General features: G+C 42.0%; 1 protein-coding gene across 5 annotated transcripts in view; it reads left to right on the forward strand.

Moving 5' to 3' along the window:
- The first annotated feature begins 2996 nt into the window (after window positions 1-2996).
- USP25 (ubiquitin specific peptidase 25) overlaps window positions 2997-25710 on the forward strand; it is an 87373-nt gene continuing 64659 nt past the window's right edge. The window contains exons 1-3 of one of the 5 annotated variants that reach the window (XM_059493316.1): window positions 2997-3190; window positions 24226-24303; window positions 25423-25567. In XM_059493316.1, the coding sequence (XP_059349299.1) occupies window positions 3146-3190; window positions 24226-24303; window positions 25423-25567 (268 nt within the window). In that variant the 5' untranslated portion in view covers window positions 2997-3145. Of the gene's footprint in view, window positions 3191-24225; window positions 24304-25422; window positions 25568-25710 lie in introns of those variants that run through there. The other 4 variants (XM_059493313.1, XM_059493314.1, XM_059493315.1 and 1 more) reach the window with 4 other exon arrangements.

Consider the following 25710-nt stretch of genomic DNA (forward strand, 5'->3'; position numbering starts at 1 on the left):
CTTTGCAAAAATGAGAAAACAAGGATTCCTGTGAGCAGGCACAGGCTTTCTCTCCAACTGGCAGTGTGCAGATCAGGAAGGCACAATCACTTACTGATTTGAGAAATGAGTGAAATGAAACTTGATGGGTACCATCACTGAGCCTGGGTCACTCTCTCTTCTGGGCCAGCACAGCTGTTCCTGCAGCCAGTCAGTGAACCATTTTGGGGAACTGATCTAGCAGAAGAAAACAACCAGTTTAGGGGGGAGGGGAGTCTGTGCTTGTGTTTCAGGTGAATCACTTCTCCAGCCCTGCTGGTGAGCAGGAGGTGCAGACGAGGGGGAACCTTGCTCAGGGGACCAAGCAGCTGGAGGCAGAGGTTGTGCAATGTGTCACCAATTGTTTAACAACCAAACCATGTTTGGTAACAGCCAAACCCTGTAATATTGTTAAAAGGTGAGGAGCAACTAAGGGGAAACTTGACAAACTTCGGTGAAAATATACACACATATATATAAACATATAAATATACACATATATTCTTCCTAAACTGTGGCCTTGACAAAATCATTAGTGTTTTCTGATGAGGTACAAATTCCAGCCTTGTGCTCACTGTACTTCATAGAGAGCTTGAGCTGCAAACAGAACAGGGAACTCTGCTCCCTCTGGTTCCCAGCAACACTGTGTAAGTAAGAGAGAATCCTCATTTGCATGGTTGTGGTTCAGATGATGTATTTCAATGGCAAATCCCTGTCTTGGGATTGGATTGCTCAGCCTTTTTTTGTATTAAAGCAAATTAGGAAGCCAGAGCCCTTAAAAGTGATCATTTTATTGGGGAGGGGAATTTAATGGAAGGTGATTTTGTCATGCTATCATGATTTAAAGAGAATTGAACACAATGTATGATTTCTTCTTTCTTTGGATACATTTTATTTTTGGACACAGGAAAGCTATTAAATGAAACAGTGAAAACACTTGAAAAAATATTGTAAGACAAATGTATTTCATTTAAATGCTAATTTGTTTATAATATTTTCAAATAATGTAAATAATTAATAGTTTTGATGAGAGTTATCTGAATATAGCACATGTCAAAAATGTGATGAAGAAGCTGTAAAAATGTATAAGAAAAAGCATGATTGGAAGAGGACAGAGGAATTGGACTAGCACTCCCACACAGCTGCTGCAGAAAAGGTTTTTAAGAAGGGCCCAAGCTGCTACTGTTGCCTTTCTTACATGTAGCCATCAGTCTGAGCAGAGAAAATTTCCACTCCTATCTCCAGTAAAGTAATTTGCAAGCCATTTCTGATCCCGTTACATTATCTGCATACTTTCTTGTCTTTTGCACAATAAATTCTTTGGGAACATTAATTTTAAAAATTGCCTTGTATATTGCAGCATAAAAGGAAAAAAAAAAAAAACAACATTAAAACTGATACAATCTGTGGGCAACAAACCTGAGAAGTGCAAATATTGATTACATTGCAACATTTCCTGAACAGGATCTACGGTGAAATAAAGCAGTGGTTGCAGGTTGTGCTTGTGTTTTACTTAAAGTCCAGGATCTTCCAGTGATGTTATTACCTGATAACCTCAGTTTTAAAAAGATCCATACTCCACTGTGGGGAGAGGAAGGCCTTGAATTACAGTCTCATAAAGACTGTGTGTGACACACAAGCAGTAGCTGTAATTCATTTTGTTGCATTAGGCTCCCAGCTCATGTTTTTAGGTACTTGGGGCTCTCAGAACCGTGCTGCTCTCTGCAGCTTTTCCTACAGACTAAGCTTTGCTGGCCTTGGAAATGGAGCTGGGACATGGGTACCATGCACTGGCATTCCAGATGTGGGGTGGGCTTCTCTGCTGCCCTTCACCTGCTGCTGGGCAAACATGTTTTGGCCACCCAAGTCACTTTGCCCAAAGCAGAGCCCTTTCTTGCCCTTTCCTTGACACCCAGGGTGGAAGAGGTACAATCTCTTCCCTAATACTGTTTATCTGTGGTGCCAAAATTCACTGTGGGCTGCCAAGACCAGCTGCATCCCCCCATACATTAATGATATTCCTGTACAATTTGAATGCTGAACACTATCACCCCACAGCTCACCCAGTCAAACCTCAGGGAAAGGGATGACCTGCAACTTTAGGATGCACCATTACTGTGTCTGATTCTAGACTCCTCAAGGAGCTCCTGGAGAGGGTCCAGCAAAGGCTACAAAGGTGATCAGGGTCTGGAGCACCTCTTATGGGGAGAGCTGGGCCTGCTTAGCCTGGAGAACACTGAGAGGGGACCTCATTAATGCGTACAAAGATCTCCAAAGTGGGTGCCAAGAGAATGGTGGGGCAACAGTGAGTCCCAGCAGCAGGACAAGGAGCAATGGCCATAAACTAAAACACAAGAAGTGCCACATCAACACGAGGAAGAACTTTTTTTTTTTTTCTCTTGAGGATGGCAGAGCACTGGAGCAGCTGCCCAGGGAAGGTATGGAGTGTCCTTCTCTGGAGTCATTCCAAACCCACTTGGACACGTTCCTGTGCCACCTGCTCTGGGTGACCCTGCCTTGGCAGGGGGGTCGGGGCGGGTGATCTCCGGAGGTCCCTTTCCAACCCGAACCATGCTGTGATTCTGTGATTCATGTGGCGATTCGGTTTGTTGTCGCTACGACCAGCGACAACGCTGGAAGCAGAAATTCCCTGGCGATCCCCTGGAAAGCGGCACCGGTCCGAGCTGCCCTCGCTTCCCCCGCAGCGGAGCGAACTTTGCCTTCCCCGGGCAAGGACGCGGCGGGGCCGCCCCTGCGGCGGGCGAAGGACGCGGAGCCCTTCCCGAGGGAGGAGCGGGGCGGCCCCGCCGAGCCCGCGGCCGCCGGGCGCTCCCAAGATGGAGGCGGGCGGTGTGACAGGGCGGGGAAGGGGCCGGGCGGGGGCTGCGCCCGGGGCAGGTGCGCGGGGCGGCGCCGCCGGGAGCCGCAGCCGGGCCGAGGGCGGCGCTCGGCGCTCCGGGAGTGGCGGCGGGGCCGGAGCGGGGCTGCGCTGCCCCCCCCGCCGGGCGGTGACTCGGGCTCCCCCTCCCGCCCCGCCTCCCCCAGCGCGGGCCCGGCCCAGCTGCCGCCGCACGGCGCCGCCGCCACCCGCCGAGCCCGGGGCGCCGCCGGGAGCCGCGCGGGGGCCATGACGGTGGAGCAGAACGTGCTGCAGCCCGGCGGCGCCGCCAAGGTGAGTCTCCGGCGGGGCCCGGCCTGGAGCGGCTCCGCGTCCCCGCCGCGCCCGGGCCTGGCCGCGCCCGCTCCGGCTCCCGCCGTTCCTGCCCGTGCCGAGCTTCTGCCGGGCCTTCCCCGTGCCGCGGCCTCGCCTGGGCCCCGCCGCTCCGGCAGCCGCGGAGCCGCAGCGGGGGCCGCTGCCGGCCCGGCCGCGGGTCATGCCGGCCCCGGGCTGGGCGCTGCCCTCGGGGGAGCCCCGGCGCGCTGCCCGCGGCCCCGGGCGGGCCTGTTGCGCTCGCAGGCTGCCGGGCAGCGCGGCGGGAGCGGGGCTGGGCAGCGAGAGCGCGGGGTGCCGGCCGAGCCCCCCGCGGGCCCGGGGGAGATGCTGCACATGCCCGGCGTGACCCTGCAGCGCCGGCATCCGCGCCTGCCAAAGGTGAACGCTATTTCCAGCGAGTGACGCGCTCCTGCTGGAGTGAAAAAGTGCCGGGTTTGGGGACTCGTGGTAACGTGCATCATGGAACGGGGTTAGGGGAATGACGGCGCTTCCCAGCCTTTTACTGCGCGCCAGGACTCGGCGGAGAATGTTTCTCTGTCAAAAGAATAAAAAAAAGGATACCCTCTAAAGCTTTCCTTCCCTTGAACTGAACTATCGTGAGAAATGTCTAAAATTAAATTGCAACGCTTTTAAAATAACATGTTTTAAAGGTAATTTGTAGGTTAACGCAACTCTTGCGGTTAGTGGTATGACTGTTGCCTTTTCCCTGATTTTTATTAGTGTTTTAATGGCACGTACTGCCTTCACAGGATGATAAAGGTGGATGTGCTTTGGTGTAGTCGGGGTGGAAGTTAAATGGCTGCAGCCCTAAGAGTGGACAGTGGGAATGTGCTGATTAGGGTATAATTGGTTAAAGTGGTACAGCTCGCATTTAAGAAGCCTTTTTGGAGGGAGGGCGTGTCTGGCCGAGGGCTGCTCTCATAGTTGGAAGTAGTTAGCAGTGATTTTGGCGGCTTCAGCAGGAAGGCAAGGGCTGAGCGCTCCGATTTTGTTCCTCTCTCACTGTTTTCAGTTGGGGTGTGCTCGCAGGTTAGTGTAGCAGGTTTGCTGCTACATGTGCCTGCTGTGTTTGAAAACTGATGTTGCTGCTGTGCATCTGACAACTTCTGTGAGCAAGTTTATCTTTTCCAAAATCTCTTGTCAGTGTTTAGTTAATATATCATAATTATCACGTCAGTTGCATAGTGCTTTCTGGACCCAGATCAGTGCTGCCTATTTGTGCTTTCTGACAATAATCCTGAAGGAGTAATGTTGGTCTTCAGTTGCGCTAGAAGGATCCTTAGTTTTCAGCTAAACTACTGCTTGTGGGTCAGTAGTTCAGTTTCACTTGAGCCTCAAATCCAAAAGGACGTTGAGGACTGATTGTGGTATATGCCAGGTAATCCATGCTGCAATAAAAAATACAGCTAGTAATAATTCTGAAGTTGTAATCAGCATCTGTGGGTGTTGGCCACTTTTTTAAGTGTCTAGAGAAACTGAATAAAATATCAAGGTTTTTTCATGGAAGAGATTTTTTATTATTATATTTGTTGAATCATCTGATTATTTTATTATCTACAATTGCTTTTAACCTGTTTTATCCCTAATTGCATGCATTTAGAGAGTGAGGGAAAGGCAAATCTTTGTAAAAAAGCTTTATATGACTCCAAAGTGAGTATCTCATTGTTAGTGAGACTGGCTAGCTAATTGGATTACAAACTTTAACATTGATTATTTGCATGTAAGAAGGCAAATGGTGAAGGTGCAGTGGCCTGATGGATGGACGAAAGGTGGAGAGGCTACTACAGCAATAACTTACTATTTTCCCTCAAAAGAGGAAAAACCCAATGTCCACAAATAAGGGAGTTTGTTCTGGAGACCTCAAAGTTGGTTACAATTGTTTTCTGTTAGCGTGAAGAAACCACATACAAGCAGAAATACATTGGGTTTACAAGAGATGCCTGAGTCATCAGCATACCTTATTTGGAGCCGTGGTTCCCAACATTGTTCATCAGATGTTTTCTTACTGCCATACAGGAAGTGTGTGTCAAACTTCAGCAGCACTTGGAGATGTAGGTTTGTATTAATAAATGCTCTAACTACAAACAGCCTGCTTCCCACTGAAGCTATCTTTAGTTTATTGTGTAGTTAAAGCAGCTGCGTCAGGTCAAAAGAAGTTTTTTCTTTCATCTCTACTGGTCATCTTGACCATTAGTTAAAACTTGTAAATTATGTCCTGAAGCAAATAATTAATCAAATTATTCTTGTTGCTCACGGCCCTTGTGTGCTTCTCTGACATTGCTCGGTGGTGAAGGTTATAGGTACTGTTTACAGTAAGACTAAAGCATGTGAATAAAGGTAAACAATGAGAGAATTTAAAAAAAAAAAGTTGCTTCTTGTTTTGTCCAATCTGTATTTCTGTCCTGTCCAATCTTTTTTTTTTTTTTGGTCAGACATTTTGCTGCTGAGGAAATAAGGCACGAGTGTTGCAGGGTTTCCCGTACTCCAGGCAGCCCTACATGGCTGATGGCTGTGTACCTCAATTTTCTTCCTGGAGGAAGATCTTCCCAAGCTGCCCCATGTGCTGTGCAGATCTTTCCCTTGGCCAGTGTCCCCTACACAGTCTGGGTGAATGTGATTTTCCTGCTAACTGGAAGTTGTGATGTGGGGAGGTTAAACGTGTTTCCGCATTGTCTCAGCTCAGATAATTACTGTGATGGTCATCTCGGAATGGCAGATTGAAGAAGCTGGCTTTTAATTGGTGGCACTTAGCTGGCCTCTCAGCAATGTGTGTTATCAAGTTCTGCTGCTTCTGGAGAGAGCCTGACATTTGGTTGATACATGGATTTAAAGGCTGTTTTATCTGTCCTTTGCTTTCCCACACCCTCTGTTATTTCAGACCTGTGATTCAGCAGTGCATTGGCAGTGTAGTCTCAGGAATAGTAGAATAATAGTAGAATAGGGCTATGTCAGCTCAGCTCATTTTTCTTTTTCTAAAAGAAGCACAAACTTTTAAGAATATTTACCACTTGAAATAATACCTGCCTTAAAGCAAGGTCTGATAATAAATTCTCGGGGTAAAAAAGTGAAAATTGTGCTAGCTTGTGTTTGCTTCTGTTGTGCTTGTCCCATGTTATTGATGTACTTATTATTTAAAGATTTAGCTAATAGTATGGCACTGAGTTGTTTTGTTTTTTTTTCCTAAGAGCAATAGCAATAGCTGCTTCATGCAGATGATGAGAGAGTCATCTGTCTCCACCAATTGACATGATGCAGTCCTAAATGGCAGGAAGTGATTGCAAAGTATCTACTGAGCACCTGGTACACGAGGAAGATATCTTGGGAGCTCTGTACTCTTTTTTCTTTTTTTTTTTTTTTTCCCATCTTAATAGGTGGCAACCTTCCAAGGTTTAAAATTCAAACCTTTAAAACCTCAAATCTTTAAAACCTGAGTTCAGAGTTGCCTGGTGGATCCAAGAGGCTGCAGGTTCCCTCTCTCATCACAAGGCCCAAGTCACTCTTACCTGTGAACAATGTCCCTCTGCACCTGAGAAATGGTCCCTGGGTCACAGAATGAGGATGATTTCTGCATTTCCCCATGAATGGGAAGCTGTCTGTGTTTGGACTGTGTGACAGCCAAGCTTGGAGGGCTTGAATGTGGGGTGTTACAGCCCCAAGTGCTGGTACCCAGAGCTTTAGTACCTCTTTGTCCAGAATGAGCAGAATAACAACACTGGTTTACTGAAAGTATTTGCACCAACTACTGAGTAATTTGCAAACATTACTTCAAGAACTGCAGAGTTACGCTGTTAAATATATGCATCTTGTTCTGTATTTAAGAAGCTCATATCAAAAAACTTTGTAATACTTGTAGTTACACCTTTGACACAGATTCCTATTGGTATTTCTGAAAGCTAGAGCAAGGTGCAAAGGCCAGTCATTTAAAGTAATTTTGGAAGCCCTTGTCAAACTGGTCTGCTGAATGCCTTCTGGTTTGGTGACTGTTTTGATGGATTTTGTTGGGAATGGGTGGAGGTGTGTATGTGGTTAGTTTTGGAGTTTTTTTGGTCTTTTTTTTGTTTAGTATCTATGCAAGCTTGCTGAATCTTGGAGGGTTGTGTTTATTGATATATGCTATGAATCAGCACCTTTATGAAACCTTTAACGTCAGGTTAAAACTTTTTGCTTTCAGAAAACCTTTCACAGAAATTCAGTAATGATTTTGGCTGTGTTTGCAGGAGTTTACAAGTATAGTACTAGCATTAGAATTTGTCTGAAATAATGTCTTTAAATATTTTTGGTCCACACCTTGAAAGGAAAATACTGCTTCAGAATATGAAAGTTTATAGATTTTCCTGGTAAGCTTTGGTAGTATTATTTTAAAATATCTGTAATAAATCCTTAACACACATTCCCCCCTCCCCTCAATATTTTTAGGATAACTCTGTATTCACAGCTACTATGAGCAGCAGCTACAAAAGGTAGTAAAACCCATCAGCTTCTATGAAAAGGTCAAAAAAAACAAATTACCCATGTCTTAAAATAGAAAAGTATTTAACACTTTAAAAAGTGCTTCATAAAGAAAAGTGGAAGGGTAATTGAACAGTTGCCTTTCTTACACTCTTGTGCCTAAGAAGATATTTGTGGCTGGCATCTCCTTAATTCTGTGAGTTTAGCTGGTGTCCGTAGACTTGAGTAACTGAAGGGGAATGAAAGGTAGAACAAAAGATGGAATTTCTCTTCTGCTTCTGGCTAAATCTTCTCTACTTCCCTGCTGAAGGACCCATCCAGGAGTTGGCAGCCCAGTTTTTCAGTCCCTGAGAAGCTGGCTCTGTAGCTCCAGTGATGTGAATGGTGAGGATGAGGGATGTCACAGGTGCTGGGGACTGAGTGGCCAGGTTGGTAAATCAGCCTGAGGCCCCAGAGGACTTGGAGAATGCCTTTTCAGGCTGGGCCCTGATCTTTGCAGAACCACCAGAGAGGTCTCTGACACTCAGCTGTGCCAGGAGTTGTCTGAGGAGCTGCATCAGTCACCCCCTTACAGCCATTGCTGGCAGTGCCACTGACAGGGGGATTATTGACGTGCCCAGAGGTGCCTAAAGATGTATTAAAATAATATTGTTCTTCACTTTCTCCAGTGGAGGTACTGATTTTCAATTCCCAGCTGGTCAAGAGTCAAATGTGACATTCCTGGTATTCCACAGCATAAAAAGTAAACAAAAAGCTTAAGAGCTGTGTCTTCAGTCACATGTATTCATGTAGGAATAAATTCCTTTAAAGGCCCGAATTTTCAGTTTTGTTTAGTTGGTTGTGTTTTTGGTTTTTTTTTAATTGATTTTCTGTTCTTTTTAGAGAACAGAACTCTTAAAAAGCTGAGGGAGATGTGTGTGTGTGAGTTGCTGGGACCTGACTGAAAGAGAGAAGTCTTTTCTACTTTCTCTGAGTAGAAAAGCCAGAGGTGTGGGAGCAGATTTTCTGGGAAATGAAAGTATCCTGATGGCTTTCACTTTCTGGTTCTCTTGTGAGAGTCACTGTGATTATTTAAAAGTGGGTGGAGATTGCCTCAGTCACAGTGAAGGGTTGTGTGTGTATAGGTGTTTGGGAGTTGTTTGTTTGTTTGTTTTTTGATTGTTTTGTTTTGTTTGTTTGTTTTCATTTGTTTGCTTGGGTTTTTTTTAGCTGGCTCTGTTACTACACTTGCCCATCAGGCCCTAGTGACTAAGTTGCCAATGTGATGGTCTTCAGTCAGCAAATGGACACCTTTAAATTGAAAGCATTCAGGTTCTCAGCAGGGGCCTGGGGGGAGCAGTGTAACATTACTATCCAAATCACAAGTTAAGAGTATTAGGTGAGTAAGGTAGGAGAGGCTGTTGTGACAATGTATTTCAAACGGATTTTGTGAGTTCAGGGTAGAGTTCAGTCTTCTTTTCACATAATGAAATAAAGATGGCTTTTCTTAGCTGATGGCTACACTTTATCAGTTGGGGTGCTGCTAAAGAAGTCAACATCTGCCATGAGTGGAAAATATTTGACTGGAGTGAAAATTCAGTTTCAGTAGTCAAGTGACTCTAATGTCACTCAGGTGTGATTTCTGCCAGGGAGCTGAGTGTGAGATAGATGGGATAAAAGCTCCCTCCATTCCCTTTGGGACTGTGATATGTTCAGTGTTCTGGTTAATGGCTGGTCAAGCATAATTAATAGAGAAAAGCTGATACTGTGAATCACAGAAGTTAGCTGCTTGCAAAACCATTCAAGTTAAAAGCTTTCTATAAGCTTATTCCTTTTATTATTTAAAAAGGGAAAAGAGAAAAAAAAGAGAATGCTAAGCTGTGGGGCTGAAGGAAAGTCGAGGTTGTGAGATGCCTTCCTGCAGAGCTTACCTTGCATGATAGTACAAACTCAGGCTTTGTGCCAAGTAAAGGTACAAACTCAGGCTTTGTGCCAAGCAAAAGGAAATACTTTTTCCTGTTTCCTCAGGCTGAGGAATGCCGTCTCTTGCTGTTTTTTGTGAGCACTTGTAACTCTTCCTTGGCAACACAGTGTGTCCTGAACAGCACGTGTTGGATTTTTCCATGTTACTTTACATTAATACTGTGCTGAATATAGATGTTATCATAAGCTGAACTGTGGCTGCACACCTCAGCCAAGCTTGCAGGTAAAATTTGGAGCAGCTGTAGTGTGTGCTGTGGTAAAATGGTAAATCTAAAATGTTGCTTTCTTCCAAATTTGCTGTTTGCTCTCTCTCATTGTATTGCAGGGTTTGCAGTTTTTCATTGATAAATTTCTGTAGGAGTTCAAAACTTGCAATTGACTAAGAGCTCCACAGACCACTAGTGGGAAATTTTCATGAAACTTCTTTTTGAATGATCCTGTCCATAGCACCTTTGTGTGTTACACCCCATTTTTCTGAAGTGGATCAAGCACCTCCTGGCTGCAGAGGGTTACACCTCCCTGCCTCAGTATTTGAGGGTGGTACCCCAGTCTGTGTTCTGGAGTGGCTGTGGGGGTGTGCTGACTCCTGCTGACACTCACAGGGCTCTAGCTTCTGGCAGAGGACTGGTTTTAGCATACTGAGCTACACAGGAGTTTTCCTGGGGGTGTTGTGCAGAATCTGAGGGTTTGGGCTTTAAGCTGAGCGAAATGTTAAGCAACATTGACTCAAAATGTTGAGATTGCTGGGAAATGCTGTAAAGGAAGAACTGTGTTTCAAGATGGTGTAAAGGACAGATTGACACAAAATATCATGAGCTGGACACTTTGACGACTTCAGTTGGTGACAGGCTTTCTGAGTTTTCCTTTGTTTAATTATGGGGTGGCTTTCCCATGTATTTAGTAGCACCATTCATTCTAAGCATTTGAAAATCACAATGAAAATAATCTATTCAAACTAGACTGCAATTTAAGAAGGCCCTGATTTATTTTGGTTTTTTCTGCTGGGTTTTGTGGTTTTCATTGTTTTGTAAATGTCATTGGCTTTTCTTTGCCATAAAGGATGAAATTCAGGAGCATGTTGAAAGGCATCAGCATGAGAGTTTCCCTGAAATCTGGTGTTACCTGGTGATGGGACTTCAACAGGGGCAGCATTGTTGTGAGCAGTAACGCCACTGAGTATCCACAGTTTAAAAGTATCTCTCCTTCTAAGGGTGTTGGAGGGGTGGAGTCCAAAGGACATGTGATGTGGAACAGCTTAAAGGCTGGAATGCAACTAGGTTAACTTTGAAAACATTACCTGACACAGATTTGTGTATGTAAACCACTCTTTTTTTAAGGTCATTTAAAGAAATACTGGTATGCAAATTTGAACAAGTTTTATTCTGAGGTGCCCAGCTTTGACTTGATGCTTTTGTTTATAGCTGGTTTTTGAATTATTTTACCTGGTGGATTCTTGCTTAAAAAATTATACTCTGCACAGTATTTATTTTAAAATGTTTCTGTTGTCATCTAATTGGGAACAGTCAAGCTCATCAAAGTCTAGATGCCAAGAAAATGGAGATTGTGTTTAAAATATCCTTGACTGCAGCCTTTTTAGCCATCAGGTGAAAGCGTATTTTCAGCTTTACAGCAAGCAGAGGTAGACAGAACAATGTATTTAATAAAAGTTTGTCAGAGAGGCATTAGTGTTTGCAAGGCATGGTCTGGAGCTATTTAAATCTAATTGACCCTTGTATATTGTATACACAGAATTTGTGGAAATAAAAGCACATGATATGATGGCATTCTATCCCCCTGTGGCTTCATCCTGCCAATTGTCATAATTTCCCTGGTGTTGTACCCCAAACTCCAGAGGGCTCACTTTAGAAGAGGATGTTCACTTAAAATTAGGGTCTGAGTCTGAAGTGTAAAATTTTTGGATTGTGATTTATCCAGCTGTATTTCCTGCCAGTTTTTACTTTTGTTGAATAGTAAATGGTAGGCTTGAGGTCACACATGGTTTATGTGATAACTGTGTGACTCCAAGGAAAGTCAGATACCTGTGCTTGAAATTTCTATCCTATTTGCAAACCAAAAATTACACTTTCTGATTTTCAAATTTCCATTAAAACATAAAGCCACTTTGAAAAGTTGAATTTAGCTGTGTTTCTACTGGGTTTAAGCTGGAAAAAAAAGAAGAGTGTCACATGGAGGTTGAAAATAATATTAATTTGCATTCAGATGTGTGCTATGAGAGTGCTTTAAAGTAAGCATCTGGAAAAGACTGGGTGTGCATTGGCACATGGTGTTCTTCGTCCTCTTCAGAAGAGGAGGTGGCAGGAACAGACTCCTACTCCACTTCCCTTTTGGTTTTGGTTTTGTTTTGTTCTTCTGAAAGTTAGTTACTTTGAAACAGAAATTTCTTCTGGAACCACAGTTGCTGCAAAAGTACTTATCTTTTTTCCCCCTAAAACTTTACACTGTATAGTTATGAATGGCCTGGTTAGAGGACTGAATACTATATTATATCCCAGAAATCTTAGGTTATGACTGAGAAACTTTGCAGGTTTTTATACTTTGCAGGTTTGCAGGTTTTAACTTTTGCTTTGTTTTGATGTAGAACTGTGGGAAAATATATCAGAACATTTTTAAACTTGTAAATATGATTTTTTTTAAAAAGCTAAATAGCTTTAGAAATGGCTTGCACAGGGATTTCCCTTCTTGCTATTACCTATTTTCCTGTCTGTCAGGTACTTTTATTCAAATTCTGCTTGTATCTCTTATGTAATTTTCCACCTGTTTGAGGATTTTGTTTTTTTTCATTTAGAGACTTTCCCGCTACTTACTTTAGAATCTTTTAATTATTTGATGGTAGTAATTCGCAAGTTTTATTTAATTCTAGCATCTAAGGTTATAACATTTTTTTAATGGGGTACTAGAATTAAATCTTCTCTGTCTGCATCCCATTACTGGTTTGGAAATTAAAAAATAACTGACAGCTTACTGGCAACTTTTAAAAGTTCTCTCTGGTCTTGAATGTGTTTTATGGGACTTAGTGCTGAAAGCCACAGAATATCTTTTGTGACAGCCCTGTCTGGACCACACAGTTGTCCCCTCACCTGAAGCTGCCTGGGATGCTTTTCTGGTACAGCCTGCAGGTCTACAGGGTAAGCTCTATTGATGGTGAAGACAGACAGATTTCCTCATTGTCCAGTTCCAGCTCTTGCTAAGTTGCTGTGTTGCCTTGAAGCTTTTCCTGGGGCTGATTTTAAGGTGATTGGTAAATGTGCCACCCTGCTGGTGCTGAGTGGAGGGTGTGTGCAGTGCACAGGCTCTGCTGAGTTGTTGGAGGCCAGGGAAGAAGGTACTGAGTGCTTTGTGACCTAACTGAACAGAAAAGGATTGAAGATTTTACCGTCAGAGTTTATCATCTCTGTCATTTGATGGAGAATGGATTGGCGTAATGCTGCTGCTAAAAAGTCAGCACAGAATTGAAATTTTTGTTTCAAGTAATTTTTCCAAAAATGTGAACTCTTTATGGGAGTATTTTGTACCCCTTTTATTCAAGTCAGCTTCTGAAGCTTCAGGTAGGTGTGTGGTGATGGCAGAAAGTAATTTTTGATATGACACCACTGACACTGGGAGGGCTAAATTACAGCAAACAGTGCTGACAAACCAAGGTGGTTATAGATTTCTTGAGACCGTGTCCAAATGTATTTGAATGTAGCACCTTCAGCTTCTATGGGAGGTAAAGCAAATGTGTACTTCAATATAAGATCCATTAAAAAGTGCCCCCCAAACTTTAAGCAATGTCTTTCTTTCTCCCTGAAAGAAAATGGCCTAGAAAATTTCATTTGCCCTCTGTGGAGTGCAATGCTGAATTTACTATTTCTTTAGTAATAAAGAATTTATTCTTTCTTATTTATTCAATGCTGAATTTACTATTTCTTTAATTGTGAGGTAGTAAAATTACATGCTGATCCCTGGTATAAATCTCACCACACCTTTGAATACTGCAGTGTCTTTGTTGTGATTGAGGTTCATTTCAATTCTAACATCCCCTGCATCCATGGAGGTTATTACCCAATGCAAGTGAAAGCTGCTGGCTGTCCTTCACACTGTGGTGTGGCAGTGGCCTTTCCACAGGGACACAGCATGTGTCAGTGCCTGCCTGGTGCTCGACTCAGCAAGGAAAGGCTGTCTTGTCTCTCCCCAGAAGCTGGAACTGCTGTCAGAAGCCTGTCACCTTCCAGGCAACCTGTTAAACCCTGCCCCAGATTTTATGTGGCCTAATGTTATCTGTAGGCTCATTCTTGTGCAGAGTTGTGCCTTGTGTCTGTCCATGCCCACGTGCCCCTCCCCAGCTGAAAACATGTCTCTTCACTTGATTTCTTTGTAGGTGGTTAGTGGAGGGCAGGATAAACCATCAAATAATTTTACTGAATGCTGCAAATAGGGCTGTGTGAATTTCCTGGTGTAATTTTGTCCTAGAATGCACAACAGTTGGGAGGTGTGACCAGCTGAGGCAGTGGGATGAGTTCACCTCTGGCAGACCTCACTGCAGTGGAGTGGAGGTGCTTCCCCTCTGTTCTTCTTCCCAAGCCCTCTGTGTTGTCTCCTCTAACTTCTTGTGGCGCAGGATGTGGGCAAGAGCAGGCAGTGTGATCAGGAGCTACATGCTGGCTGGCACCCCAAGAAGCCTGGGGGTGCTGCTGAGGCTTTTGGGGATCCCTGAGGCTGGGCCAAGTTGCTGGAGGTGACCTTGAGCTGGAGAGGTAGGAGGGTAGACGTGCCTGGGTACATGCCCACTCTGTGATTACAAGGCTTGTTTCTGTAGGAAATCATTTTACTATTTTTTTTAATTGAATTCAATGGAAGACATTTATTGAAAGGCTTTCTGTTAAGTTTGATTGTTGGTTTTTTCCCTTCCTATTCAAAACAGTCAGCTGAACTCTTTCCCCAAATGTGTCCCTTCTGCTGAATACAGTCGACTCTTTGTAATACAGACCTGTCTGAAAAAGTGCAATTTAAATTTTATTTACGATTTCTCTGCTGTACTATGCTGAATTTTGTGTGGAAAAATGGTGAAATCTTCCTGGTATCACTTACCTAGGGCATGTAGCAGAGTTGTTTGAGGTGAAGTGGAAGCTTTGATCTTTGTGCCATTAACAGCTGCAGTAAATGAAATCCTTCTGGATGTGCACACCTAAAGCAGGGAGTGGAGAACAGTGGATGGCATTTCAGCCCATGCAGGAGCAGGTCTGATTGTGCATGTTCATTTGTGAGAAGTGTACACCAGGAGCACCACATCTCTGTCACTGTGAGATTTTTAATTCATCTTCCATTGATGTAAGTTTTCTGCTATGTGCCTAAGTGGGATGGGGACTGCAGGAGGCTTTTCCCCCCATCAGTTGCTCTCACTAGATAAAAACAGGATTAAAATAATGGCAGAGAAACAACTCATTCTTTTAAGGCTCCACAACAGTTGAACTGTGTGGAAATTGATGCAATCTCTGTCTTATCCCCTCCCTTGTCCCAGCCATGGCTCTCACTAAGAGGGCAGAAAATCAGTGTATGCAGAGAGTGACTCTCTGATGGGTTATTGGGACCCTGGCCTGGCTTGCCAGAGGTTTGGATGAGTGGTGGTGCTGGCTCCTAGGGATGAGTGGCATCTGGTGGTGCTGGCTCCTAGGAATAAGTGGCATCTGGCAACACCAGCCTGGGCTGGCCAGCACTGGCAGGAGCTACAGCCTGGGAAGAACAGCTGACTCCTGGGAAGCAGCTTGTGGTCTGACAGTCCCTGTGAGTGTTATTGTTTGTATTGCAGGGCCTGGGATCCCACTGATCTGAGGATACTTGGAATTTCCAGAGTTGGTTTGTTTGTTCCTGGAATAGTAGCCCTTGTTATCGTAACAGCAGAGTGACAGTGAGGGGCTGGCTTGGTGTTTCCTTGGGAGCTCTTTGGTGTTGTGCAGAGCAGGGTGAGGCTATCATGATGTCTGTTTGGAGAAAAATGAATATGCTGAGTGTTTGAAGGGGCTAGTGGGACTGCCTTTTCCACTTGAAAGTTAGGCCTGTAAAAGGACTGTGAATAGCATCAAACATGAACCAGAGGAGCTTGTCTGTGGTATGATGGTTAAACTGTGATTGGGATGCAAAGGAAAATATCTCAAAGTGTAAAAATGTGGATCTTATGAAAGTGTTGTTTTAGACCAGAAAGACAAGACTGAACATTTTTAATAGTGGCTACAGTAAAATTATACCCTAGGGCAATAATGTTTCCTGTGAGGAGAAAGCTTAAGTCTTGGTGGTGCTGCCTGGTCAGACACTGTAAAATGGGATGTTTATGCATGATGGTAAATATATGTGAACTGAAGATAAAAATTAAGAAATAAATTTTAAGAACAGAAAGTAGCCAGGAAGATCTGGAAAAATATCACACAATTATCTAAGTTGGAAGAGACCTCAAAGCTCATTTTGTTCCAGCCCCCTGCCATGGGCAGGGACACCTTTCACTATCCCAGGTTTCCCAGAGCTCCATCCAGTCTGGCCTTGAACACTTCCAGGGATGGGGCAGCCACAGCTGCTCTGGGCAACCTGTGCCAGGGCCTCGCTGCCCTGACAGTAAAGAATTTCTTCCTAATATTAATCTAAACCTCCTCTCAGTTTGAAGCCATTCTCCCTTGTCCTATCACTCCAGGCCCATGTAAAGAGTCTCTCTCCATCTTCCTTCAGGTACTGGTAGGGCACAACTGGGTCATCTTGAAGTCTTCCCTTTTCAGCCTGAATAGCCCTGTTTTCTCAGCCTTTCCTCATATATGTGAGTTTCTATCCTGCTTCAGCAGAGTGCTGATGATCCCCACAAGCCCCTTCCAGCTGCTGCCCCTGTGGTTCTGTTTGTGTATTTATGGACACAGTTTGCTGTGTATCTGCCATCCTCTAGCCTCCTCCTCCTTTCTATCTGTATAATGTTGCCTCTGACTGACCCCAGTGGATTTAGTTTGCCGTGGCTTGTGCATGTTTTTGGCAGGTCACTTGGTGTTGAGGTGGGATGGGCTGTGAACCACTGGTACTGTGTCACTGCCCAGCTGTTGTCCATGGTGGGCTCTTGGAGGAATCCCCCTGAATTTATGTGTAGTTTACAGCTAATATATGCTGGTGTTTTAAAAGACTCCTTCCACTGCTACCAGTAACTAATTACTCAACAAAATTTAACTGGAGCAGAGATTTTTGCTAATTACTGTCACAGTTAGTGGAGTGTGTAAGAATCAAAGCAATTTTTGTGAAGCAGATTTTCCTGTGGTGGTCCCAGTGAATACAACCTGACGTTTAACTTGTGTCTAGTTAAGTGAAACTGAAGATCTCATTGGTTTTAGTGTAGTTAATTAATTTCAGAGCTGCTGTCATTACTCTTGGGAAGCTCCCTGTTATGCTGAGCAGGGTATGGAGAAATCATTATGGTTTAAAACAAAAAGACCACAAAAATCTTGGTAATTTTCCATTTCTGACACCTTTTTGTTTTCAGTAAGTACTAAGGTTGCTATCCTTTCTTCATTAGCATCCTGTCACTGAGATTCATTTAGGGCTAGCTGTCAGTAATAACTCAAAACATTTATGATCAAGCAACATTGATCATAAATCAGTTCATAGACTAATTTTAAAATTTTCCCCTGTGAACTGAGCAGGTGGTTTTCCTGCTCATTGTGAGAGTATTCCCCATGCAGGTGATTATTTGGCTCATAACTTCTGGGTGGTTTTATGTAAATAACTGTCAGAGGTGGGTTTTGCCTTATATTTAGTGTCAGAGAGTACAAACCAAACTCCTCAAGCCTCTCCTTAAAATATGATCTCGAAATCTTTAACTATCAGTTTGAATAAGGACAAATGTACATGCTGAGAGTGAAAAAGATTTTTCTTTTTGGCCACAAATGAGGCTTAGAATTGTGAGTGTTTATATGAATGCACGATCTCATGTTGAGTAGAAACCTTAATATCAGACTTTGAAATTCATTGAAAAGTTACTAATTAAGCATGAAAAGCGTGGAAATTTGGTGAGGATTTTCTGTGTGTTGTCTAGGATCAATATAGGTTACATCAAGCTATGATTAAGTAGAGTCCTTAATTAAATTTTTGTGAGAAGAGTGTACACACCTAAGTAGTGCACTCAAGCCTTTTCCCCCTGCAAGTTTTATTTGGGCTAGTCTGTGGTTGGCTGAAAGTTCCTGCCATACACTGTGTCCTTTTGCTCCTTGAAGTAAGTTTTGCTCTCAGTCCAGTTGCACTTTGTACAAGCTGCTGCTGTAATAGCCTGATTTTGGCAGCCTGTGCAGAGCAGTCCCAGACTGAAAATCTGCTGTCTTTATGCATGTCCTTTGCTCTCCACAGGTGATTTTTGTCTGAACCAAAGCTGAGGTGCATTTGGCATTACAGTGTGTGTAAAAATATATCTTTACCTACTTTCTTAGAGGATACAATGTCATGTAAGATGTTTCTCTTTTCATGTCTTAACAAAAGGAAGCCCAGATAGCAGATGCTGGGCAAGGGGACCTCATTCTGTTGTACTTTTAAGGAGCACCTTAGAGCTGGTGCAGAGATTTAACCTGGTCTTTGCATTAACAAAATAGTGCTTAAAATAAAAAAGTATACATTTAACCGCTTTCTACTTTATATATTTTTATAAATACTTTTATTCTACACATACATGGAGAAAAATCTTGAGAAAGCTGGGAAAAGCAAAGCCTTCTGGAGCTGACTGCATGTTTTTTCCTGTGTTTCAGCTCAATAGTTTCATGGAAGGAGTTAGTTTTTATTTGCCTATTTGGAACTTGACCAACAGCATATTTAGGAAATGGTTGATGTATCTGTGGTGCTGGAAGCTGTAATGTACAGCAGTGTCTGTGGGCCTTTTAACTATTCCTGGGAGAAATTATTAATGTGGCAGAAAATTATATTCACAGTAGTAATTGAGGGTCTTTAGAATGCTTGTCTTTTGTATGTTAAACTGTTTCTGTTTGTTTGTTTGTTTGTAGCAGAAACTTAAAGCCTCTTTATGGAGGATTACTTTCCTCTAAGCTCTCAGTGTTCTTCTCATTACAGCAGCATCATATGAGGAAACCAGCTTATTTGCTACTTGTCTGCAAGCAATGCCATTAGTAGGTCCTCTGCAGCTCAGGCTTCATTAGAATTGTCTTTAATATAAAATATTTGTACAGTGTCATTTGAGTTTTCCTCCAATAAATAGGTCTTATAAATCAGTGTTGCACTAGAAAGTAAAGAAAATGGGGTGTGTGTGGAGGACCTGAGTCAAAATGCCATTCTCAGCATCTGCATTTTCTTCTTTCTTTCTTTTTGTCTCTAATAAAAGTATTCATCCCTCAGGAATCAGAATCATGGCTTGGGCTGGAAGGCACCTTAAAGATCATCTGTCTCCAACCTCCTTGCCATGAGCAGCAGCACCTTGCACTAGAGCAGGGTGTGCAGAGCCCCATCCAGCAGCCTGGCCTTGAACACTTCTGGGGATGGGGCACCCACAACCTTCCAGGAAAACCTATTCCAGTGCCTCACCACCCTCACAGTAAAGATGTTTTTCCTGATGATACAATCTAAATGCACTCTGTGTCAGTCTGAAGCCATTGCCCCTTGTCCTGTCGCTCCAGGCTCTTGTAAATAATCTCCATTTTTCTTGTAGGCTCCTGTCATGTGGTGAAAGGCTGCAAGTTACCCCTAAGCCATCTCTGTCTGAGGTTGAACAATCCCAATTCTCTTAGCCTTTCCCCACAGGAGAAGTGTCCATGCTTCTAATCAGCTTGGTGCCCCTAGTGCATTTTCATTATGTAGTACATAATTGAAATGTGAACTGTGTATTGAGGCCACAGATCCTGTTTTCTCCTCCTAATGGTTGGATCATCTCATTCATTCCTGAACATACAACTTTATCTGTGCTTGAAAATGGAAAAGGGTTGTTTTATCTTCTGAGTTTTTAAGTGGTTGTGCTGCAAATGCAAATATTTGGATGTTGCCATGAATAAAGCTGAAGTTTACATGTGCCTCTTCAGCTGCAGAGAGGAGAAAATAAACAGATCAAAAGGTGGCTAATTTCCCCCCCAAATTTATCTTTACTGTAATTCAGTATTAGTCAGTTTATGAGATTTGCCTTGTTAAAAAAAACATTTATGTAATTTAGCTTTTTGCTTTGGTTGTAGGAAGTTATCAGAGTTTACAGTACTGTCGTGGAACTAATTTGGGTACAGTATCTCCCTAAGCTGATAGCAGTGCAGATCCTTTTCTGCTTCACTGGTGCTGGCACGGCTACTGAATATGCTATTGTGTGAGGTTATAAACCAGATAATCTTAATTGGGCATTTCCTGAGAGCAAGGCAGAGATGGCTGAACAAGGAGAGACTTGGAAATAAGGGCATGCATTCCTAATACACAAATTTGGCTTCCATCCAGGAAAATGGGGGAATTTCCTGTTAGTTAAAATCTTCCAAGAGCTGAAAGCCTGAAGATACAGTGCCTACATACCTCAGGGAGCCAAAGGAAGGGGAAAGGCTGGGAATAGCTTGTGCATGAAAGCCGCAGGGAGCAGACTGCTGCTGGATGTGGTGGGACTGGGGGGTGTGAACAGCTGGATCCAGGGCAGCCATACCATCTCCTTTGTGTGGCCAAGGATTTGGGGCACCCTGCAGCAGCTGTACCAGCACAGGCTGGTGTCCCAGATCAGGTCCTGAGGGCTTTTTAGGGTTGAGACAAATGCTGTTCAGGCTTCGATGGAGAATTCCTGTATGTGTGTGACATATGTGCACATACATCCTGGCACTGCAGATATTCCTGGAGCTTTGGCTCACTAAACTGGAGAATCTCTGCTAGAGACAAGATCTGGAATCAGTCATGTAAATTTGAGGGTAGGATAGCAAACAGAAGTGGGTACAGGCAAACCTGAAAGAACTGAAGTGGAAAGAATGGACCTGGTTTGTATGTCCATTTGAAAAGAGAGGCTGCTTATTAAACTGAATTAAAGTACAGTGAGTTATAATTCAGAATTTTTCCAGCAAGGCTGGAAAAAATAGGGAATCAGGAAAGAGCTGCATTGAAAAGATAGAATAATTTTTTTATGCTCGAATGGGTAGTTGTGATCTGAAACTTTTCTTACTGGCCTGATTTCATAAGCATACATTGGTGTAGATATTTCAGACACTTCTAAATACTTGTCTGCTACCTTCTTTATTTCTTATCTTTGTTTTAGCGTAGGATGAGCTCTTTTGGGTATTTTTGGTTATAGCTTGTGAGTGAATTATTATTATACTTGTTTTATATATCTATGTGATTTTAGACATTTGAGGGTATAGATGGTACAGTCACTTCAACTCAAGTTAGCCTGAGCTTCTTGAGCTTTTAGGGTAAATGTAATCAGAATAAGCATTAATAGGAGTAAGGAGGGTGGCTTGCTTCATATGTACAAGTCTGTTTGTAGTATTAAATATTTCTTACCATACAGAAGAGACTTAATTGCTTAGCACTAGAAATTGATCTCTAAGCTTCAGTCATGGATAATAGTAGCATAAGTTTAGTAGCATAAATTTTCTGTATTCCACAGTAAGCAGAGCTAAAGGAATAATGATTCAAAACAAATGAAATTCAGCCATTTTGACTTTGCAAAATGGTACAGATGCACTAAATAAAGTAATATCAGGAATTCAGTAATACAAGCTCTCTGAATGTAGTTGCAATTGTTTCATAGTTGTCTTAAGTGAAAAGAAAAGCAAAAAGAAAATTGAATCTCATCCTCTGATAGTGAATGAGGAGAGGGTTTGACAGTGCCTGCTCTGCCACTTGTAATGAAAAGCAATAGAATTACTTGTGTTAATTCAGTTTCATGGGTAATAACATACTGTCATTATAACAGTGAAGAAGACTAATGGCAAGTTAAACATCCAGTTATACAAAAAAGGTCAGTGCATATAGTGAAGATGATGGATGCAGTTACAGCAGATCTGTGAGGATGAGGGCAGATGGTGAATTTATGGAAGAGAAGGCCACCAGTTGGAGATTTTAGCTGCCTTATGCAGTTTCACAATTGTTTCTGAAGATCTGTTAGTCTATTAGCAAGTATTAAAAGAACATGTTGGTCAGGTAGAAATAATGTCAATTACAATACTCCTAGAAAAGGAATGTGTCCATTATTTATCTTCTGCATAATTTGAAGTAAGTCAATTAGAAATTAGCGGCAACTTGTCCACATTTAGCTGAAGAAACAGTAATGTCTAAACCAGACAAATGCCCCAAAGCTCCATTTAAGGTGTTCAGGAGAACTGTTAATTTTCCTTTTAATTCCTGTCACTTCTAACAGTGGTGCTTATGGATTCTCCATGTTGTTCTTTTAATTACCAGTAAGAAATTCTGGAGCTGAGTACCTTAAACTCTTGGCCTTAAAAAAAGTATAGTTATATATACTTAGATATGCTTATATACTTATACATTTAGATATATGTATTAGAAGAGACTTATATCATCTCTTGATGAGAAAGGAGCATCTCTGGGTGAAGTTCTGATCTGTTAAATGTGGACGTCCATGGGAAGGGGGCCTTGAAACACAGCTTTTATGCTGGAATGCTGAAATGTGGATGGAAACTACAGATGTCTAAGTTTATAAGTCACAGCTGTGCTCATAAATTAACAGCCAATATTTTGAACTGCTAAGAGATTGTTTGTTGGTAAACTGTCTCTTCTGTCTTTTCCCAGTCTCTGTGAACGATGAATATCCTCCAATCAGCCTTTCCAAGTGTTGTATATATTATGGAAGATACAGAAATCTCTTATAACGTGTTGTTGTAATAATTTACAGTGAAACTATTTTCTGTTCTGTTCACCATTGTGTTGGTGGCAAATAGAAAAAGAAATCCACTTTACTGTCATGCCCTTGAATTGATGCTGCCAATTTTAATGCTGTTGTAATTATTTTTCCCAAATAATCTATTTAATTTCTTTGATTCTTGCCAGGCTTAGGGGCAGGAAAGCAACTTTATAGGGGAAACAAGTCATGGCTTTGTACAGTGCTATGAAATGCACAGAGTAAACAAACGAGGGGGTGAGGGATGGGGATAGAGTGGGAGTTTGTTTTCCTGCATCACTTCACTTTTCTTGTGCCGACAGAAGGGTTTTTAAAAGGAAAAGAAAAAAGAAAGAGGCAAATTGGATTGTTAGCAGTGTCTCTTAGGATCATAAATGAAGGGAAGATTGTGTATGTAATTCATAAACATCCTGAACTATACGCCTTCTATTTCAACTTATTAGGGCATGAAGTAGTGCCTGCCAGGTTAATTTCTCACTGGGGAATTCAGCATTCATGCAGATCTTAATTTCCTCCTCTATACAAAGCAGTGATAAAGGAAGAATAAGGGTATTTGAATATTTGATTCCAGATAATTCAGCTCAAAAATAAATCTTTTAGAAGAAGCTGCAAGACAATTATAGTTGCTATTTTAAAATGAATTTGGAGAGTAGCAGGAGAATGTTTATTTGTTCCTGATAGGAAATACGCTTTTTGTCATGCGAACAAAACCCTGTACTTTACAAAAATTTTCTCTTTCATAGACGAAATTACTGTTTTGAGTTCAGGATGTTGTGGGCAAAGAATAAAAAAGAAAAACCATTTGCAAATATTTTTTCTCCAGTTCCCATCTGCCAAAGGAGCAATTGAATTTGTTGGTATGGAGCAATGGTCAATGCTCTGTTTTTTCATGGTTTTAATGGTTAAGATGCTTTTAATGGTTTACAGGAGTTCAAAGATTGTTCCAGCTTAGTGCCTGCTTTTTGCTTCTGTGATGGGATAGCTGAGCATGACTGGAGTGAATCATCTGCTGGCTCTAAACTGGGGTGGGACCAGATTTTTATTTAAGTAAAACAAAACCAAGCCTCAAAATTCTTATGAAGTGAATATTTAAGAGACCTAGAACCTCTTGTTCTTTTTCTAATTCCAAGTGTTGCTTTAAACTCAGTCATGGGTGCTGACTTGTGTGATTTGGGAGAGTTGGATTCAACTGGTCTAGGAAGGCAGTTTGGACAGATTCCTTAAGTTCTGTTTCAGTATCAAGAAACTTGTTTTGTTTGGAGTTTTTATAGTATTTATCTTAAAACACCTCAGTGGTCAGCAAAGTTGCATTTCCAGGTTTTGTGTTTAGAATGATGAGGAATTGTTTATGTTAAGGAAATAATGGGGTTGAGAATAACTGGGAGTTAAAGAAGTTGGTTTTGGTGGGTGTTCAGTCAGCTATTTCCACTGGAAACCAAAGCTGTAGAGTTTTATTTGTTTAGATGGGCCAACTGTGGCTTTATATGAGCTTCTTAAACCCACGTTGCATAAGCTTACCAAGCAAACACACCAAAATGCAAAATCATTGCATTTGGGAATTAAGGATTCCCAAAAAAGTGCCCAAATTCCAGAGACGAAGACAAACTTGAGTAATGTAGGTTCTACCCCTTTGTGATGCATAAACCTCACATGGAGATGCCTTTAATGTTTGTGGAGGAGTGTACTCTGTTAAGACATTGTTTTGCTGTTTTTTTGGCTCTAATCTAATTTCAATGATCTGTTTTCTTTTCAGCACCAGCAAACATTTTTAAATCAGCTGAGGGAGATCACTGGTATCAATGACATCCAGGTACTACAACAGGCACTGAAGGTAAGATAACTGACTTGTAGCTGGATGAACCTGAATGCATCTTAACTACCTGTGAAAGCCATAAATCCAACCCTTTCTTACTCTGTCCCTCCCTTCCTTTCTTTCACTTCCTTCCTTTTCCCTTCCCCCCTTGAATTTATTTGGGGGGGGGGGGGAAAGAAAGCTAATAGTGATTGCTTGTTCACTTTGCATGAAATCTTGTTCTCTTTTGGTACTAACCTGAAAATTAATTAAGTGTTCAAAAATGAAAAGACAGGACTGTTATGACTTGCCTTTAACCTTGTGTGATTTTTTTTGGGATCCATTGGTGCTACTACAGATGATCAAATCCTGGGGAACCAGGTGGTGTTCTCTTGTCAAGGTGTGGCTGTTTTCTACCATGCACAGGCCTTGCTCACTGTGTAGAGTGAAGAACTGCTTGAACTTGCCAACCTTTACTAATTTGGTATTGTTTCAATGTTTTTTCAACCATTGTAATTTATTTCACAGCACCAAAGAGTTCTTTGAGGCAAGTAAAAAATGGCAGGTCTCTCTGTATTCTGTGTCTGCACATATATAAATATTCTATTTATATAAATATAAATATATAAACATTTAAAAATGCTTTCTCTCCCTCAAGCAGAACTTTTTAGCTGTTAATACATGGTATATGAGGATTTAGTAATTTAAATCAAAAATATTTATCTACACAAAACCAGGTAGTTGTTATTAGCCTAAGTCATGTGCACAACTGCTTTTCAAAAGCTGGGATCTGTGGCTTTAAAAATGAAACTGTATATTTTCAGAAGAATTAGTCTGACTCCAGTGAATGTGCTGGTTTGTTGAGAGGCTGACCTACACTACAAGACAGTATTTTTTTCTTTCCTGAAATAAGTGAAAGGCCACCAAAACAATTTCTTTATAAGATGTTTTATCTTTATTTTGGTTAAAAAAATAGCAAAATACGCAGAATATTTCGAGTTTGCAGACTTTGGTTTTGAGTTATTATTTTACCTGACAGTACAATGGCTATTGATTTGAAGTTGCTAATCATGTCCTTTCCTTTTAGGAAAAATTAAAGAAGGGGTGAGAGGACTCTCACTTGTTGTTTTATTTTTTTTTTTTTAAATATGCTTAAAGGACAGCAATGGTAATCTGGAGTTGGCTGTGGCTTTTCTCACTGCGAAGAATGCCAAGGTTCCCCAGCTAGAGGAGGCCACTTACTACCAAACAGCCCTTCCTGGCAATGACAGATACATCAGCGTGGGCAGCCAGGCAGACACCAGTAGGTATCTTTTCTTTTCTTTTCCTAAGTTCAGTTTAAAGGCATGGGAAATAAAACCTTGCCTGTGACGTAACTATTAATCTGCAGATAATTCTTCCTTATCAATTCTTAGATTATCATGTAGTCTCTCTCTCCTTATCTCA

This window comes from Ammospiza nelsoni, chromosome 2 (genome assembly GCF_027579445.1).
Source record: "Ammospiza nelsoni isolate bAmmNel1 chromosome 2, bAmmNel1.pri, whole genome shotgun sequence".
Classification (NCBI taxonomy): domain Eukaryota; kingdom Metazoa; phylum Chordata; class Aves; order Passeriformes; family Passerellidae; genus Ammospiza; species Ammospiza nelsoni.